Below are 18,699 nucleotides of genomic sequence, written 5' to 3'. Positions count from 1 at the left end.
GTTTTTTTATTTTATACATGTACTTGTAAATGTCAGGCTAGCATTACAAAAGAGGAAGTGTCATCCCATCCGTCCCTGTGCTTTTCATAGCTTTGGGGAGTGTTTTCAGCTCAGGAGGTAAAGCTTCTTAAATAATTGTATGCTACTTGCCATCCTCAGTTAATTTATGGATATCACTTTAAAGCTGCCTACCACAGGTTCTTCAAAGCAGGTTTAAAAAGAGAGACACCAAAAGGAAAAATACCTCCTTTTTTAGTCCCACCCTTTTGGTCAAGCATGTTATTACGCTTAAAAAAAAATTCTACATATAGCAGTTTTGACTGTAGGCTTATAAACTAATGCAATAACTGATGCTGTAAAACTAAATAATAAAATAAAAATAAATGTATTTGACTCAGTATTTGGATGCAAGTGTGGCACAAAAATTGCCTAAAAGCTTAAACTGTGAATAGTTTTTTTAAATTAGTAATGTGAATATAATGGAAAGAAAGAAGAGGCATTTATTGTGCATTTTACTCAGAAACCCCCCCCCCACATAACATGTCAGCTGGATATCAGGATAACCAGAATGTCAAATTATATCTAGTCATGTATCATCAGATTGATTAATGTCAGTTCATCTCTCATCCATACTACGGTGCCCTCTAGTCCATGTCTTATACCGCTGTGCCTTTGACACTTGGTGTCTTTCAATGCTCTTTTTTTTTTCTCTCAGTGACCTGGAACCAGAATGGCTTGATGACATCCAGAAGAATGGTGAGCTTTTCTACCTGGAGCTGAGTGAGGGCGAAGAGGAGGCCGCATTGGCCCAAGCCACCGCCAATCAAGGTGTGTCCACTAATCATGTTCGCTTTAGTGAAGAGGAGGCCGAGGTCATCACGGAGCAGAACAAGAAGCAGCGACGCGGGTCAAGGACGAAAGGTGAGCCCACACTTAAAAGGTTAGCAAGGATCCTGAGGAAAAAGCGGCGGCCATCTCTGCGCAAAGGAGGAGGAAAGGATGGGGGTAAAGACAACTCGACTTCATCGCCTCCAGCTTCCATCCTTAAGAACCAGCCAGGTCAAAGGCAGGGTGTGACAGTTCAACAGCAGCAGCTGAAGGAAGTGTGTGTCTACCTCAACCCTAAACGTCTTGGAGGTTCATCAACGCCTCTGTCTGACAGCGGAGGCTTGCTGGAAGCGCTGCTGGGGGTGGTGCATCGCCCCTCCTGGAGCAGACGACAGGGAGACACTGCAGTGGTCAGCCGGGAGGAAAGACTGACTGTTCATGGATTAATACCCAACAGCCCCGCCATCAAATGTGGCCAAATTCTAATAGGTAAGACTATAAATACAACAGTTAGATGGTATTTACTATATTACAAATCTACAAAATATGTCAGAATTTCTTTAATTTTAAAGCCCTATAATACAATATCAGTTAAACAAAAAATACATGTGTATTTCTTCTAAGGTCAGGAACTAGGGACTCCTCAATCTTGTTTCCTTATTTAGGGAGAGTAGCAAAATAATTTTATCAGCCTTTTTAACAAGGTAAGAGCCATCCCCTGTAGTGTTGAGCTATCCTTACCTATTTAAAAGTTTCAGGTTGGGTGATGACATGCATACACACCGCAGTAGAGGAGGGATGTATCTGAGAAGTTATGGAGGAGTATTTTATTTGGATAAATATAAAAATAATGCTTTTTGTGACTGACCTTCTGCAGAAGGCACTCTCTCCATCCTCTAAAATAACCCACTTCCCTCAGGACACGGACAAAACAGCTATGCAGCAGTTCTGATTTCAGTAACAGTCATCTGTAGAGTCATGAACCAGCACTGACTCTTCTATTTCCACACCACACAAATGCACTGCCAAAGCATGGGCTACAATTATTACAGCACAGTCTAAGACAGATTTCTTGAGAAAAAGAGCCCAAAGCTTAAATATTATGCGTTGTATGCAACACCTTATCAAGTGGTAGCCATGAAACTTAATTTGAACTATGATTTTTTTTAAAGTTAACTGGATAAAGTTGTTAATCTGAAGGGATGCACTGCAATACCTAGCTTATGTCTGCATCATGTTGTCCAGATAAGAGCCAAGTTCTTCTAGTGAGGTTAAACCATAATCACAGCTACAAAGTTAAACAAATGATCACCATCATTTCAGTTGTAAAAGCACAAAGTTCATGGTTAAATATGTTTAATAGCTACAAATCATGGCCATATCTTAGCAGAAAGTATATTTAGTCCTAGTGAAACTTTAAGCACAGTTTTGTAGAGTGAATGAAACTCCAAACTGAGGTCTGGTTCTGTAAAAATGATAATCTGTCTGTTTGAAAGCCCGGTTTCTCTTAAAGTGATTTTATTCTATCGGGCCTAATGATCGGTCAGCTTTTACGAGCAGACGGAGGAACTCCAGTCATGCCTCGCCACAAATGGCTACCCACATGAGTTACTGTTTAGAGAAGCTTTTATGCAGCCCGGCTACATGCTTAAACAATTAGAGCGGTTAGATACCTGAAATAACTCTGTTACTGCGACGGGGGTCAGCCTCCCTGCAAATAAGCAGGTGAATCTCTTTAATGGTCTTTTAGTGGGTCTGCCTTCGTTCTGCAGTTTTTTCCTTAAATGTCTCCATAAGGTTAAACTCCTTAGACCTACTGTATTATCTTTATAGGGTCAGGAGCACATCGCAATGTATACAATCTATCAAATTATTCTAAGTAGTGTTCTTACTGACCATATAAGCTTTCTGTGATTTTTTTTTTTCTTTCCCCCAGTGGCTGGATTGCACCTAAAAAATTAAAGTAATTAACAATTTGGTAGAATTTCGCATTATGTGTTCCCATGCATCAAGAAGACCTGTTTTGAATTTCATCTTTCAGATACACGTAGCATTTCCTCCCTTGTTTCTCCATTCTAATAAATGTCTTGGTCCTAAAGTGTGACAAACCCAAATTGAATGTGGTTAAATGATACACTAATAAGATAAATGTGTCTTTTCGACGTGCTTTGTTCAGGTGATGTGCTTGTAGCAGTGGACGACGTGGACGTGACCTCTGAAAACATCGAGAGGGTTCTGTCCTGCATCCCGGGACCAACACAGGTCAGTGTGTGTAAATCTACCAGAAAAAAGCCACCAATACTGGGAGCTCCTTTTTTATTTGAGGCCGGTAATCTGAAGGTTTCCAAATTTGAACAGCAGCATTTACTTCTTTAGGACCCTGGCTTGTGTCAAACTGAAAACTAGGACAATACATATAGTCATTAAATGACTTTGAAATGCATGGCTTCTTCTAAGCTGCTAAAATGTGAATAGAAAACAGAAGTCAGTGCTGTTTACCATTAGAAAACCCTCAATCAGAGAAATTATCCTTTGATCAGTTACTAAAAAAACTCCATAGTCTGTGCCTCAGTCGTGCATTTTCACCAAAAAACAGACCATCAAAAAGTAGGAATTTGCAAATGATAGAGTGTGTCTAGGTTGATGGCGAACACAGCGGATAGACGCGACTGCGGTGTGACTCTTTTTTCGGTGCCACAGGAAGCCGTTGTGGGATTGGAAGAGCAGCTGATTAGAAGATGTAGTCGGAAACTAAATAACATCGTAGGGAAAGAGCGAGGGAGATTTTTTTCGGGGGAAAAATACAAGTTTCCTCTGGCAGCACGTGACTCCAAAAAACTGGAAATAGAGTTGTATTGATGACAGAATGATTGTTTTGTGAGAGAGTCCATGCTTGTGTGTGTTGGAGGATGTTTCTTTCAGTGTGCCGGCTCTCCTAGATGGAACGCAGACAGTACTTATTATGTTCTGAGAAACAAATATTAGTATCAAAGTTAGTCCAACATGCCCTCTGCTAACCCTCATAGCTGAACAAGCCTCAGTTACTCCTTCACTCGTGAGCTCGAGTGCGTGTGTCCATCTATAAGCGAGGGCTAAATGACTGACATCAACGGACTGGAATTCCAGTCAGAGCACACTCCAGTCTAACCACAGCCTTGTTATTTATGATGAGAGAAAGTGCAGCAGTTAGCCCACTCAGCCTCTTTACCCAGTGATTCCTCAAATTTAAGTCCATTTTAAAGTTTTCTACCGTTTTTGTCGTCTGAATTTGATTCCCTTCAGCTCAATCTATACAAAGCTTTTTTTCTTGCGTTCAGAGAAAAAGAGGATATTCATTTCACAATATTTACCTCTGAGTGAACTAGTCGGAGTGACCAATTGAAAGGTACATCACATGGTGTTCCACCACTACTCTGCTCTTCTTTAATAATACCCCTAAAATTGGCCAAAATGGCTGGCAGCCCAGATGCAGGCGCCTGCTGGGGAGGCGGGTGGCCTGTGGTTAGTGCTGACAGACCTTGGAGGGTTCTGGGAGTGATCGTTGGATTAGAAAAATACAGTTTCAACATTTTTTGACCGGGGAATATGATCCCTTTTTTCTCTTCAACATATTTGGTAGGCACCATATGAATCTAGGACTACCCACGTTTTTGGAAAGTAATGACCACAACACCTCATTTATTTCTTGGAGCATACTAAATGTCTTCCTAAGGTTAGTTACAGACTCAAACTACGCATGGGTTAGGAACTGGACTCCCCTTTGGGTCATTCATTATTTAAAAAAAACAAAAAACGAATAGAGTCATAGAGTGTTCGATAAATTGCATTTTTCACATTCTGTGTTACAGTCAAACACCAAAGTGTAGTTGGGGTGCGTCCAGTTAAGATGTGGGGTAAAAAGGTACAACTGGATCTGCAAGGCCCCTGGTGGTTTGAGGTCAAATCCCAGCAGAACCTCCACAGTTGTTACTGTTTTTTCCTAAAATGTCTATACAAGGTTAAACTCCTCGGACTTACTGTATTAAGTTTATAGGGTATTCCCCTTGTGTCAGGGTTACGTGGCATTATTCCTCATAGAAATAAAACCTGCATCAAACCCAAATGCAATGATGGTTGCTGGTTCAGATTAGAGATGCTGGCCTCATTGAATGGATCATGCATTGCTGCTCTTTTTCACATCTGGACTCTGGTTCTGATATCCTTGAATTAACTCAAGCTAAGCTACATAGATTGACTCTCTAGCACTGACGAGTTTCAGCCCAGTCAGCACAATGTGCATAGGGAAGCCACAGTAGCTTGTCTGAAATGTAAATTTTCTTTTGTTGTTAGAGAAATGTGTTTTTATCAATTATTTGCAAGTTTAAACAATAATGCATGGGCTGTAGTTCCAGTGGAAGTATACTTAATATCACCATGAAATTCTTGGTCATTTGTGATGTTTTCTATCTAAATTTGTGAGTGATTTGACTTATCCTGAGTGTACAGGATTTAAATGTATCAGTGCATCTTTACTGCATGTGTTTTCATGTGCTGTCTTGTTGGATTTTCATGCAGCTCTGTTTCGGTTTCCATAGTGAATTTCTATGAATGGGAGGGTAAAATAGAGAACTGTGGTATGGAAAGTAATAACAAAAAGATACTGCATGAACGAGAGAAGATAGGCTGTCTTGTTTTCCTGCCACTGTTTCTTTGAGTTGCAGATGTCTGGTTATAATTAGGCAAACACGCTCTGACAAGCACACACATACACAAAAACACACACACACACAGATCCCTGCTATTTGTTATGCTGCGGTTAGCTCTGTTTGCTGGTGTCACTTTCTCTCTGACAATCACCATCCTGCTATTTGCTTTTCAGCCTTTTCCTGAATGATTTAAGTTTTTCTCCTCTTTGGCAGCACTGCTCAGGAACACACCTCTATTTTCCTACAACAGACACATGAGCACTGTTTAAATGTCTTGCCAAGTATAATCATGTATAGTGGCTGATTTCATTTCATTTCTTTTATTTTTAGGCAGGCTGATGCAATAAAATTACATAACGGATAATTTTTTCTCCTTTCTTTCTCACCACCTTTTCCTTTCTTATTTCCTCTCCTCCTGTCACCTCCTCCAGGTGAGGCTGACGTTGGAGACGGTGTCTCAGGGGGACAGCAGCAGTGCTAATGACACTTCATTGGACCGTAAGACAAAGGCCTCTTCTCCTCCAGTCAGCCAGCTGGTGCGTCTGCTGTGGGGAGAGGACACAGCCGAGCTTCAGATGTCCATAGGACACATCCCGCACATCGTCATGTACCTCTCACTTAAACTGGACTCAGCATCGCCGCAGGAAGAGGTCAGTTTGTATAAAATGTCTGATGAAACATGTATCGGTCGTTGCAGAAATTGATGACAAGACACACCAAAAACCTTAAGGAGAACGAACTCTTTTGTCTGAACTTCTATTTAAACCCCATCTTAGCCATTTTGACCAAAAGTCTCTTAAAGTAAATTAAATCCAGGCTTCACCATACTGCTGTGATGACTGGACACAATTTTAAGTACAGCAATACAGCCACAACAATGGTGCCACTTATATTGTAGTTAGATGTTGAGCAGTAGAGAGAGAGAGAGAGATTTAAAACTTTAGAAATGCAATCCAAGATCATAATATCTCATCTTTGACTCCTTTATGGTTAATTTTGGATTTAGAACAAAGCTTTGAAACTAAACATATTGTTTGCTGTGGTAAAATTGACTGTATTTGACCAGTCAGCGTCTTTGGCAGGAAACCCCACTCCAAAGCTCCTGCCTTGGTGATTGCACAAGTCATAACTGCCATGATTTACAGTTTCATGTCACATCACAATTTTTTAGAGTTAATACCAATCACCACCAGAAGGATGCAGCATAGCCGTCTCTGTGGCGCAATTGGTTAGCGCGTTCGGCTGTTAACCGAAAGGTTGGTGGTTCGAGCCCACCCAGGGACGTTCGTTTTTGATTTTAAACAAAAGGTAAACACCCTGTTAATAAGTAACTTTGTGTCTGTGATCAAGGGTAAGGGTCAGATCAACCAGGAGCGGGAGTGTTACTACTTTCCTTACATTTAGACAGTCAAAATGTAGAAAAGTTCACAGTGTGCCTCTGTGGAAACAGGCTGTTATTAAAGAGCAACGTGGAGAGAGCATTGAAAAGAGCAAGCCTCTTGTGCAGTGGGTGCTGACAGTCAGAAAACAAACCCTAAATATTGTCAGTAAATGAAACATGAATAGAACTGACAGAAGAAGCAGAATATAAAGGCTGTTGTTGATACCCTGGATGACCACATGTTTTTCCGTCCCTTTGGAAAGATACTGGGGTCTTGGGGAAACCTGATCATGACTTTGTGGTCAACAGCACACGGGCTCCGAGCAGCCATATAAAACTGGCTTTGAAACATTGAACTATACTGAAGTACGGAGGAGTATTCTGATAATAAAGTGTTTAAGAATGACCTGAGGTGTGAAGGAAATCCCAAGTCTAGGAATGGAAAGCTTTCAGTGAATTTCTCTGGTGTGAGTCAGACTCTCACAGAGAACTACTGCTCTGGACGGTTTCCAACGCCTGCGGGTGACACTGACCGAAAACAGAGAGAAAGGGGAGAGGTTGAGGCGCTCTGCCCACCTGTCAATAAATGTTCTGTCATTTCACTGCTGTGAACTTTATCTTCTTTGGAGTGAATCCACACGGCCTTTTGGCTGTACTGCAGCAGCCTATTAACAAGTTAACATTATTTCCTTTTTTTTTTTATTGGATCCATGCACAGGGCCCTGTTTCATAGCATTTTATATTCACTTGTAGTCAGGTGTTAATCCCACAGTGTGTGTTTTCTTGAAAACTACACTCATTTCCCGACCGACACCTCCTACACTGTAATCACATTTTCCCTGTGGACGACGATTGGCAGGTTAATGTTTTCTTTATGGTTGTACTTCAGAGTCTGCAGTTCCTTTTTGTGTATCTGCTGGCCAGATTTTTCTCTTTCTTGACAGCATAGCAGAGTATTGGTTGTCTGTCATTTATTTTTCTAAATGACAGTGTTGTGTATGAAAGTTTTTTTGTCCTTTGATTGATGGGTAGCAGAAATTGGAGAGGTTCTGCGGTGGTATTTTTTTGAGTCGTAGCTGTGTGATGATTTGTGATCCGAGCCTTTTCCTTTTTTTGCCTGTGTGTTGCACTGTGTTGATTGTTCGTCTTGTTTCTTTGTCGTGGTTGGCAAGGCTACAAGGGCCCGTTCATTCATGGTTTTTATCCCAGCACCCACCACCTCCTCTGATTCTCTCAGCGACTCTTATCCGCCCTGTATCCTTTAAAAGTTTCCAGCATGCTGGGAGGAATACTAATGTCACCAACAATGCACTGAATCTACCCAAAGCACTCTCCCATCTCCTCTTTGTAGATTGTATTGCAGAAATGCTTGTGTTATAATCACAATATAGTTTGGTTGAACACAACTGAAAGTGTGTGCAGTAATTTCCAGAAGCGCTGCTGAGTGTTTCTGTGAGCTTCAGTCAAATTCCTGTATTTCCTGAATCTGCTTCTCTTTATTCTGGAAAGGCAAACACGAAACATATTTTAGTATGATTTAAAGTGACATTTTTATGTGAAAATGGGTTGGACAGTAAAACTGAAACCACACTAACATTGATGAGGTGAGAGAATAAACATCCAGTGGTTCATCTGTAAATCTTTGCTTTTCATAATTCAGAGACACATTTTGGTGACTGCAGCATCCAACAGCAGATATTTCACATTTTTATGTGACATTTTTCTGTGTATAGGCTCACCAGAGATGTTTCTTTCTGCTGAATATATCATCTGCGTGACACAGAGCGACAGTTAACCAGATTTTCCTATGTGAATGTGTGTGTTCGTGTCTGCAGGAGGAGATCTTGTACCAGTACCCCGTGTCTGAGGCATCCGGCCAGCTGAAAGGAGTGAGGGGCATCTTCCTCACGCTGTGTGACATGCTGGAGAACGTCACAGGAGGGCAAATACTCAGGTAGGGGGAGCAGCATGGAGAAAAGATAGAAATGCAACTTTTTTGTGGGGGTTTTAATCAGGAATCTATAACTGCAAAATACACACTGGTTATTAAGGGGAAAAAAATCTGTTTAATGTTGTTTAAGTTTTATATATATATATTTTCTTTTAAACATTACAAAATAATGAGAAAAATCCCATTGCAAGATCCATGAGCCCAAGGGGATGTCTTCAAATGTCTTGTTTTGTCTGACCAACTTTCCAAAAGCAAAAGATATTCAATCTAAATCCATATAAAACGGTTAATCAAATAATTGTTTTAGCTTTAGTTGATGTGCAGATAATATTCTTATCACTTGACGGTTGTAACTGATTTTGCGCCTATAATAATGTCTCTATTCTTACATATAATAGCTTTAATAGACCATATTAGTTGTACACGATACCAATGATACTATAAAAAGTTTCTCAAAATCAAGACCACATTGTCTCTAAGCCTTTTAACTTTGTCTGACATAGTGCTGTTCTTTCATGAAGAGGCATATTCATTGCAGTTTTTGAAGTTAAAGGAATTTTTCCACCCTTTTTTTTTAATCTCTTCCTCCCTCTGCTTATGAAAAAATACTGGCACAAGGAGAGACGCAGGGTAAATGCAGATATTCTTTTTTATAATGGCTCTCTATATAAAAAGAATTAGAATGGGGAATCAAAATGAATGTGGTGATGATAAATTTCCAAACTATTTTTATTGTAGCTCCCTCAAATTCCTGACTTTTGTGCCAGTTCATCGCTTGATGTTTTAAACATCAACACACTTCACAGTTGAGTTTAAAACAACAGTGAGCTCGGGAAAAAAGTTTGGTGAGTGGATGTTGAGAATGTAACAGTCTCGTTGCATTCATGTTTACTGCACCGTCCTCATAGTTTGTTCTTTTTGTCACTTAGTTTTTTGGTCATTTCACCGTCTTCCCTCTCTTCCCTTAGTTCTTCTCTCCTGCTCGGGAAACAGCTGGTCCATGTGGGCTACTGGAAGGAAAACAACAACCTGTTGGTCATCGGGCTTCCTGCTGAGAGGTAGAGGGAGGCAGCATCAAACACGCACACACTTTGGTTATTACACTGTGAGATAGCCCCGCCTCCACCACATTTCATCTGAAGTGCGGCCCTTTGGCAGCTGAGAAACAGACAACACAAACATCACCCAACAAGAGTGTAAAAGATCTAACAGCAAATTTTCAGAAGATCATTTTTAAAAATCAAAGGTACTGGTATTTGTGTGGGGATAAATTCTCTGAGCAGGACGTGTACCCGAGAATTGAACTTTTATTTGTAGAGGAGGAAACATATTTAAGAGCACAATCTGTAAAAACAATTTCAACGTTCACATGTGCTCCTTTTTGTCCTTTTGTTGGCAGGATGAATACCTCTTTAAGGAGCATGTGGTTGTTCATGAGATGAGTCATATTACCAAGTCAACCCGATCAATCATCATCTCGGTTGAGAAACAATCCCATTCATGCCTAAAAGTACAGATATGGATTTTTGTGGAACACCCAAGTGTAGAAAAAACAATAACTTCAAAATGTTTTTTCTTTCATGGCTCCTGGCAGCTAGTCCAAATATGTGATAATATCTGCTGAAGCTTATTCACGTCTGTGTTTGACATTTTTTCCGTTTCCCTCCAGGGTTCCACTGCTGTATCTGCAGACGGTGGTGGGAGACGTAGTCCGCACACTAAAAGTGATGTACGGCTCCTTAGACAAGTGAGTCGGTCTTTGCTTTCCTGTGGTCCTGCTGAGAGAGCTGGTTAAAACTTCCCCTCTCTGGCTGTCAGTTTTTATGCTTAACGCAAAATATACTGAAATAAAAATAATGTGTTTCACCAATTGAAAGCAAAACATTTTCCAGCTGGATTTTAAACAAAGTCTTCATTGTCTCACTCTCTTAACCCCTTTTTCTTTGCTCTCAAATATCTTTCCTTTTTCCATCTCATGTTGAAATGTAATCATTCTTTTATAGTTCTATGAATTACCTGTACATATATATATATTTTTTTATCTTCATTGTGTACTCCGCAGTGCGTTCTGTAAGGTGGACCATGCTCCCAGGTTGGACCACTTCTTCTGCCTGTTCTTCCAGCAGCTCATCCAGCCGTCTCGCTTGAGGGACGGCTCTTCAGCGCCGACCGCCGACGTCTCAGGGACCCTTTTTCTTGACGGTCTGCCGGCGGTCCGATGGCTCACGCTGCCTCCGGAAATCAAGGTGCGTTCTGTCTGTGTGTTTGTGTGAAGACTGGGACAAGAATATTATTTATAGATCAAATTTAGTGTTGGAACAGAAGTAAATTTGGCAACAACAGATATTTGTATACTATTTTGCCCCTGTTCCCTCAACAGTTTGAAGTGGAATGTGATAATGTTGTCACAAATGTAGCTACGGGGCCCTCCAGTGTCCACTGATGAAAATGACACAATGCATCACTCAGACAGTATCTGGATTGATGAAAAAAAGCATAGCATGTCGAAAAAAGTCATAAAAAAGTCACAGTATAGTATCTAAAATAGAAAGCCATAGTATAACACGGTAAAAAAAGGTATTGTATAACATGTAAAAAAAAAAGTCATAGTATAGTATGTCAAAAAAAGTCATAGCATTTCTAAAAAAGACATTAAGAAGTGATAGTATAGTATGTAAAAAAAAAAGGTTATAAAAAAGATGAAAATTGTCCATTAATATAAAATGAATGCAGGAGCAAAGACCCTAGAAAACACTACAACAAATTGGACGTACAAAATATTAAACATATAGTATCTTTTGTCATTCTAATAATTAAATGCTATCAAGCTTATATTTCATTTTCACTGTCCCAAGATGGAGGTGGATACTGTTCTTTCGGATTTCGAGTCTTCTGATTTTGGAGAAATGGTAAGAAATCACTTCAGTACGGCTCTCTTGCAAGCATGAATTACTTTTTAGTGGACGTCACTTGTTTTAGATGTCTTAACGAAATAATTACAAATAAGTGGTGTTGGGCTAAAGAGTCACATCAGTGGTTCATGTTGCGTTATGACCCCATACCCTGCTGCTCATTAATTGGGCGAAGACACATGTCAACTGAGCACTTTTCTGTCTTCTGGCCTCAACAGGGGAAAGGATAAGGTTAGACTAGTTTTAGAGATGTGTGTGTTTGTATTTTTAATGAGAAGCTAATGGGGTCTGGTAAGTCCTTTTGTACGTGCATCGTTAACTGATTACATGAAGCTGCTCTTCAGAAAAACAGCTGAGACAAAATTATAGAGAGGAATTATTGATGCAGGAGCTAGTTAAGTAAAGTTGATGGTCGTTTTAAAGTATGAATCTTCAAATTATCATGGAAAGCTTTGTTAGGTATACTTATTTCTTTGGTTATTTTTGATAAATTTTGATTCAATGTTTCTACAGTCACTCACAAATTATTGGTCAAACTTTAAACAATTTCAGTACCCTTCTTTTTGTCACTATCATGTTTACAGTCTTGTATTCTTATCTTTGTCCTTTAACAGTCTGAGGACTTTTTTGGCCTGAGGCGTCTGTACTTAATTCTTGGCTCCTGTTTGTTCTACAAGGTAGGTGTCTCAATCGAGAGAAACACACACACATGCCTCAGTGCCAGCAGCCTTATCCCATATATAACCTCCCCTGATGGTACCCCACTGTCTAGACAGCTTTCCTGAAATGGCAACAATAGAAAGACCCAGCATACAGAAGATGACCTTTCAAACATGGTAGCATAATGAACCGGATCTACGGCTGAGTGACAAATCAATCTAATTACTCTGTTAAATTATTAACCAAGGAGAGAAAGAGGGCAGTGAGCAGTACACTGTGTTGTTACAGTGATGGTGTGAGAATCGTCTTGGATGCTCCGAAATGTAATATCACTATTTACTGGATGAATATATATATATACATCCTCGGTCTTCAAGTGTGTCGGCGAAAAAAAGATATTCAAACTTTACAGGAAGAGAAGAATTTGATCCTTGTATTTTCAAAATACAAAGGAATCTGCTCCGAATCTGCTGCTACTTTAATGAAGTCTGGTGTACAGGCCAAGGAAGAGGCTTACAGAAGTGGGGACAGGATCCTGCACAACAAACACACTGACAAAGGAGATCAGTGTAGCAAAGCGATGCTACACTGAAAAGTTGGAAAACAGGCTTTCAACCAACGACCCTGCGTCAGTATGGAGAGGCCTGCAGGACCTCACCAACTACAGGAGACGATGACCCCACACTGTGTAGAATCATCATCGGCTTACGACCTGAATGTGTTCTGCTGCAGGTTTGATAAACCCACCTTCACAACCCCCAACTGATCTGACATCAAACAACCACCTACACCCCCTGCCACGTCTTCACCTCTCCCAACCGACACCCGACCTGCACTGAGGATCTGCGTGATGGATGTGAGTCTGCTCTTTCACAGACAGAAGATCAGGAAGGCACCCGCCCAGACGGTGTGTCACCTTCCTGCCTGAAAGTCTGTGCTGATCAGATGGCTCCCATCTTCACGCAGATCTTCAACCGATCACTGGAGCTGTGTGAAGACCCCTCCTGCTTCAAACGCTCCACGATCTTCCCTGTCCTCAAGAAATCCTCCATCGCAGGCCTAAATTTCTACAAGCCCGTCACCCTGATGTCTGTTGTCATGATATGGTTGGAGAAACTGGTGCTGACCCACCTGAAGGACATTGCAGGCTCTCTTCTGGAGCCCCTGCAGTTTGCCAACCGAGAAAATAGGTCAATGGATGATGCAGTCAACATGGGACTACAATACATGCTGCAACATCTCGACTCCCCAGGGACATACGCAAGGGTTCTGTTTTTTGACTTCAGCTTCATCCTGGTAATACTCCAAACCAATCTCTCTCAGCTCTTTGTGCCAGCCTGTTAATGAATCACAAACTTCCTGACAAACAGGACGCAGCAGGTGAGGCTGGGAAAATTCACACCAGACTATCAGCACCGGCGCCTTCCAGGGATGTGTTTGCTCTCTCCGCTATCATCCAGTCTGTGCTCTGCTGTTCCATCACTGTCTGGTTTAGATCGGCCACCAAACAGGACAGGAACCGACTACAACGAACTGTTGGGTTTGCAGTGAAAATCATTGGTGTCAGCCTGCCCTCGATCCAATACATTTCCAGAGTCCGGAAACAGCAGGAAACATCACTGCAGACCCATCACACCCTGGACACAACCAGTTCCAACTCTTCCCCACTGGGAGGCGCTGCAGACCACTGTATGCCAAAACAACAAGACACAAGAACAGCTTCTTTCCTCTGGCTGTCACTGATGAACACTAAATTTGTCAAATCGCAATATTAACTCAATTTTGCACTAGTACCTCCTTGTATGCGTACACATACATGGCCAATAAAGCTGATTCTGATTCTGATGTGCTAAAAAAAAAAGCCCTCAACTCGTGTTTACTAACGATTTTACTTCATCATACTCATCTTCCAGTCCTACCTGATTGCCAACCATCTGCCCAAAGAGGACCTGCTGGATGTGTGCCTGTACTGCCAGCACTACTGCCTGCTGCCCCTGGCGTCTGAGCAGCGGGTGGGTCAGCTGGTCATCTGGAGGGAGGTGTTTCCCCAGCAGAGAACTAACAGCCCCAGCAGCAGCACAGCGCCAGGCTACAGCCAGCCTCAAGGCCGGCACTTCCTCCTAATAGTGGGATTGGTAAGCAGACAAATCACTGATTGGCCGTTGTTTTTAACTTTGTTCTCCTTGCCCTTGTGCAGGTCATGGCCCTTTATCTATTCTATTTATTCAGTATTGTCCGAATACCGAATACTCCGGGCGATTGTTGAACCTCAGATTCAGGTGGAGCAATGCGGATTCCGTCCTGGCTGCAGAACAGTGGACCAGCTCTTTACCCTTGCAGGTCTGTTGTGTCTGTCCATCCAGTCTACATGTGTTTTGTAGACTTGGAGAAGGCCTACGACCAAAGTACTCGGGGAGTCCTGTGGGGGGTAACTGCAGGAATATGGGGTACCTGGTTCGTTACTACGAGCCATTCGGTCCTTATATGACCAAAGTGAGAGCTGTGTCCGAATACTCGGCACAAAGTCGAGCTTGTTCCCAGTGCGTGTTGGCCTCCTCAAGGGCTGCCCCTTGTCACCAATCCTGTTTGTGATTTTCATGGACAGGATTTCAAGGAGCAGCCGGGGGGAGGAGAGTTTCCGGTTTGGGGACCTCAGAATCACATCCCTGCTTTTTGCAGATGATGTGGTTCTGTTGGCTCCTTCAGAACGTGACCTTCAGCACGCACTGGGAAGCGGTCGGGATGAGAGTCAGTACCTCCAAGTCTGAGGCCATGGTTCTCTTCTGGAAAACGGTGGATTGCACCCTCTGGGTTGGGAGTGAGTCACTGCCCCAAGCGAGGGAGTTCAAGTATCTCAGGATCTTATTCTTGAGTGAGGGTAAAATGGAACGGGAGATGGACAGGCGGTTCGGTGCAGCGTCAGCAGTGATGCGGCCATAAGGCAAAGCTCTCGATTTACCAGTCCATCTACGTTCCAACCCTCACCTATGGTCATGAGCTTTGGGCAGTGACCGAAAGAATGAGATCGCGGATACAAGTGGCCGAAATGAGCTTCATTCGTAGGGTGGCTGGGCTCAGCCTTAGAGATAGGGTGAGGAGCTCAGACATCCGGAGGGAGCTCAGAGTAGAGCCTCTGCTCCTTCGCGTCGAAAGGGGCCAGCTGAGGTTGTTCGGGCATCTGATCAGGATGCCTCCTGGACGCCTCCCTTTAGAGGTTTTCGAGGCACGTCCAACTGGTAAGAGGCCCCGGGGTAGACCCAGAACACGCTGGAGAGATTATATATCTCGTCTGGCCTGGGAACGCCTCGGGGTTCCCCAGGAGGAGCTGGAAAGTGTTGCTGGGGAGAAGGACGTCTGGAGGACCCTCCTTAGCTTGCTGCCCCCGCGACCCGGCCCTGGATAAGCGGACGAAAATGGATGGATGGATTTGTTTATTGTACAATTTATATTTTCTTTGCTTGTATTTCTTTATCTGTATTTCTTCTTACACTGTGCAATACAATAATTATTCTGTCTATATATAATATTTTATTGTGGATTTTTAACTTTTTTTACTTATTTAATATTCTTTACTGTGTAATTACTTATTTACTTATTTATAGTACTTGTTTTTACTACGTCTCTTGTTTGCACTATCCTCTCTGCTGCTAATCCTGCAAATTTCCCCGCTGCGGGACTAATAAAGGATTATTTTTTTTATTATTATTATCTTATCTTATCTCTCCTCTCCACCTCAGAGGCACTTCATGCAGTGTGTGCTGTTGGAGGCAGCTGGCTGTGCTTCTCCAGCTTTGGGCTCTCCAGGACCGGACTGTGTTTACGTAGATCAGGTGAACCTTGTTGAACTTTGAAGTAAATTCCTAACATACCATACAAACACACTGATCTACTTGAACAAAAGCAAATATTGTATTATGGTGTTATCTTTCCTTCTGCAACCATGAGAGTGGCTAATGTGCTCAAAAATACTGCAACGTTGCGTCCTGAAGCAATAAATTCTCCCCGTCGGGGAATCGAACCCCGGTCTTCCGCGTGACAGGCGGAGATACTGTCCACTATACTAACGAGGAGGGACAATGTTGAGAAAGAAATGTCCCATTTTATATGGACAACAAGGGACATATGAGAAGCATTGTGAATGTAGCACATTTAGCATTAAAACTACAACTGACAAGATTTTAGATTTTTTTACATTTTCGGGTGTCGGTATGTCCGTCTTTCCCTTTGTCTGTCTGTCGCTTGGTCTCCAGTGAGGTTTTGAAATTCACTGCGAACACCAGAGGCAGCTGTTCAGCACAGTGTCTCAGGGTGGAGGGAGAGACAGAGTCTGGGCCGGCTGTTTTGTCGGGGGTTCTGACTATTAAACAGCCTGTTGACGTCTCCAGAATAGAGCAAGTCGTTATTGTGGTGTGGGATGGAGGGGGGAGGGGCTCTTGGATGGCTGGTTTTGAGGCATGGGCCCCTGCTTGGCAGGGGGAGGGGGAACCGGTGGTTTAGAGCTAGAGCAAAAGTAGAAACGTTTTCAGCCGTTTGCCAGGCGTAAGTCATTCATGGAGTGGGGGCCTTTTAGGCATGTAGTTGGTGATCTGTATGAGACCTCTCTAAACAGAAGAAGAGTCACTTGCTGAAAGCTGCAGTTTCTCATATTACTGTCGTTTAGCATCTCTCACCGGCTTGCTAAACCTTTATTTTGACTCTTTATACAAGTCATTGTCCCTACTCCTAAATGCCTGTTCCTTTTGCATCCTTAGCTGTCTAAGTTCAGCTGTGAACCAGGGTTAGTCGTTGTTATACCTCACCCTGGAGCATGATGGTACACAGCTGTCTTCACAGAAGCTAATGTTCAACAGTCACAGACTCTCTGTACTCATCCAGACTGTTGGTAGCACTCCTGAAAACATCCCAGTTTGTAAAATCCAAGCAGGCCGAAAGATCCTCCTTGGCTTCAATGTCCTCTTTTATATGGATAACATAGGACACATCAGATGCAAGGTTTCAGTAGGTTATTTTGGAATTAGGACTACTTCTGACAATATCACTGATCTGCGGACAATAATCAAATCAAGAGATGGCAAACAGAGGCTTTTCTGTCAGGGCCCCTGGACTTTGGAATGACTTACCTGATGACATCAGGGCAGAAAACTGTATTTTCTTCTAAATCACTTTTAAAACCTCACCAAATATTTTGTTTCAGGGTAGTCTGTATGTCCATCTGTCCCTTTCTACGATCCATCCCATTCTCTTGTAGAAAGTCAAATATGGGCATTGGGTAATTTTTTGCAAATTTGGCACAAAGGTCCACTTGGACTCAAGGATGAAATTATTACAATTTGGTGGTCAAAGGTCATGGTCACTGTGAGCTAGCAAAACACGTTTTGTCTATATTCATATGCTAATCAGGACAATTTCACACAAATGTCAAATACATTTTTTAGACAGGAAAAAACGATTTGTTGATCACCACGATATAAAGGTATTCTCTTTCATTCTTGCTTCAGGTGAAGGCCACTCTGCTGCAACTGGAGGTTTTGGAAGCAGGTATTGAGGAGCGTCTCAATGCGCCGCCTGCTCCCTGCCTGTCCTGCGCTGACTGGTTCCTCCCTGCTGCCACAGCCCGTGACCGCCTGGACAGCCTGGCCTCTTCCTCCCCAGTCTTCAGCAAGCTAGCGGGGGCTGTTAAAGGCTCCTCGTCCGGGTCCAGAGGCCGTAGCCTGTTTGGGGAGAAGGCCCGGAGGTCCAGTCCCCAGAGGAGCCTGTCTGACAGCGGAAGTGAGGGACCGATGGATGCTGGGTCAGGGTCTGGTTCATCAATGGCTCCAGGCCTCAGTCCACATTCCACCCCGGACTCAGGGAGGAAGCTGGGGGGGCGTCGGGACTCGCTGGGATCTGGAGGTTCTGATGGGAGTGGAGGCAGTGGAGGCCTCTTCAAGGTACACTTGTAGTCTTTTATTAAATCATCATATTGTTTTTTTATTATAATTTAATGCATTGTAATCACTGATCCTTGATGAATCAACTTTAAAAGAGTTGTCGCACCGGGGCCGGGCTTTTTCACATGGGGCTCGACCAAGCACAGCCCAAAAGAACTTCATGGAGTCGCCACCCTGTGGGCCCACCACTCGCAGGGATAGGCATTGGGATCGGCTGCAAGTGAGCTGGGCAGCAGGCAGTGGCGGGGACCTAGGTGTGCCAACCCCTTGCATCACAGACTGGCATTAGGGACGTGGAATGTCAGTTCTATGATCGAATTTGTGATCGTATCATTAGATCTACAGCCGTATG

General features: G+C 42.7%; 1 protein-coding gene and 2 non-coding genes across 3 annotated transcripts in view; 2 read left to right on the top strand and 1 right to left on the bottom strand.

Annotated features, from left to right (window-relative positions):
* The window catches only part of intu (inturned planar cell polarity protein), a 46,886-nt gene that overhangs the window by 1,018 nt on the left and 27,169 nt on the right, over window positions 1-18,699 (top strand). Inside the window, exons 2-13 of the mRNA XM_054602021.1 lie at window positions 716-1,317; window positions 3,005-3,090; window positions 5,945-6,163; window positions 8,730-8,848; window positions 9,814-9,903; window positions 10,515-10,592; window positions 10,908-11,091; window positions 11,701-11,754; window positions 12,372-12,434; window positions 14,331-14,552; window positions 16,155-16,247; window positions 17,916-18,347. Coding sequence (XP_054457996.1) covers window positions 716-1,317; window positions 3,005-3,090; window positions 5,945-6,163; window positions 8,730-8,848; window positions 9,814-9,903; window positions 10,515-10,592; window positions 10,908-11,091; window positions 11,701-11,754; window positions 12,372-12,434; window positions 14,331-14,552; window positions 16,155-16,247; window positions 17,916-18,347 — 2,242 coding nt within the window. The remainder of the gene's footprint in view (window positions 1-715; window positions 1,318-3,004; window positions 3,091-5,944; window positions 6,164-8,729; window positions 8,849-9,813; window positions 9,904-10,514; window positions 10,593-10,907; window positions 11,092-11,700; window positions 11,755-12,371; window positions 12,435-14,330; window positions 14,553-16,154; window positions 16,248-17,915; window positions 18,348-18,699) is intronic.
* Window positions 6,724-6,797, top strand: trnan-guu (transfer RNA asparagine (anticodon GUU)). The gene has a single exon. It is a non-coding gene; the product is annotated as a tRNA-Asn (tRNA).
* Window positions 16,416-16,487, bottom strand: trnad-guc (transfer RNA aspartic acid (anticodon GUC)). The gene has a single exon. It is a non-coding gene; the product is annotated as a tRNA-Asp (tRNA).

This window comes from Anoplopoma fimbria, chromosome 7 (assembly GCF_027596085.1).
Source record: "Anoplopoma fimbria isolate UVic2021 breed Golden Eagle Sablefish chromosome 7, Afim_UVic_2022, whole genome shotgun sequence".
NCBI classification, from domain to species: Eukaryota; Metazoa; Chordata; class Actinopteri; order Perciformes; family Anoplopomatidae; genus Anoplopoma; species Anoplopoma fimbria.
The sequence above is the reverse complement of the archived record's forward strand: the minus strand, read 5'-3'. Positions and strand labels throughout refer to the sequence as shown.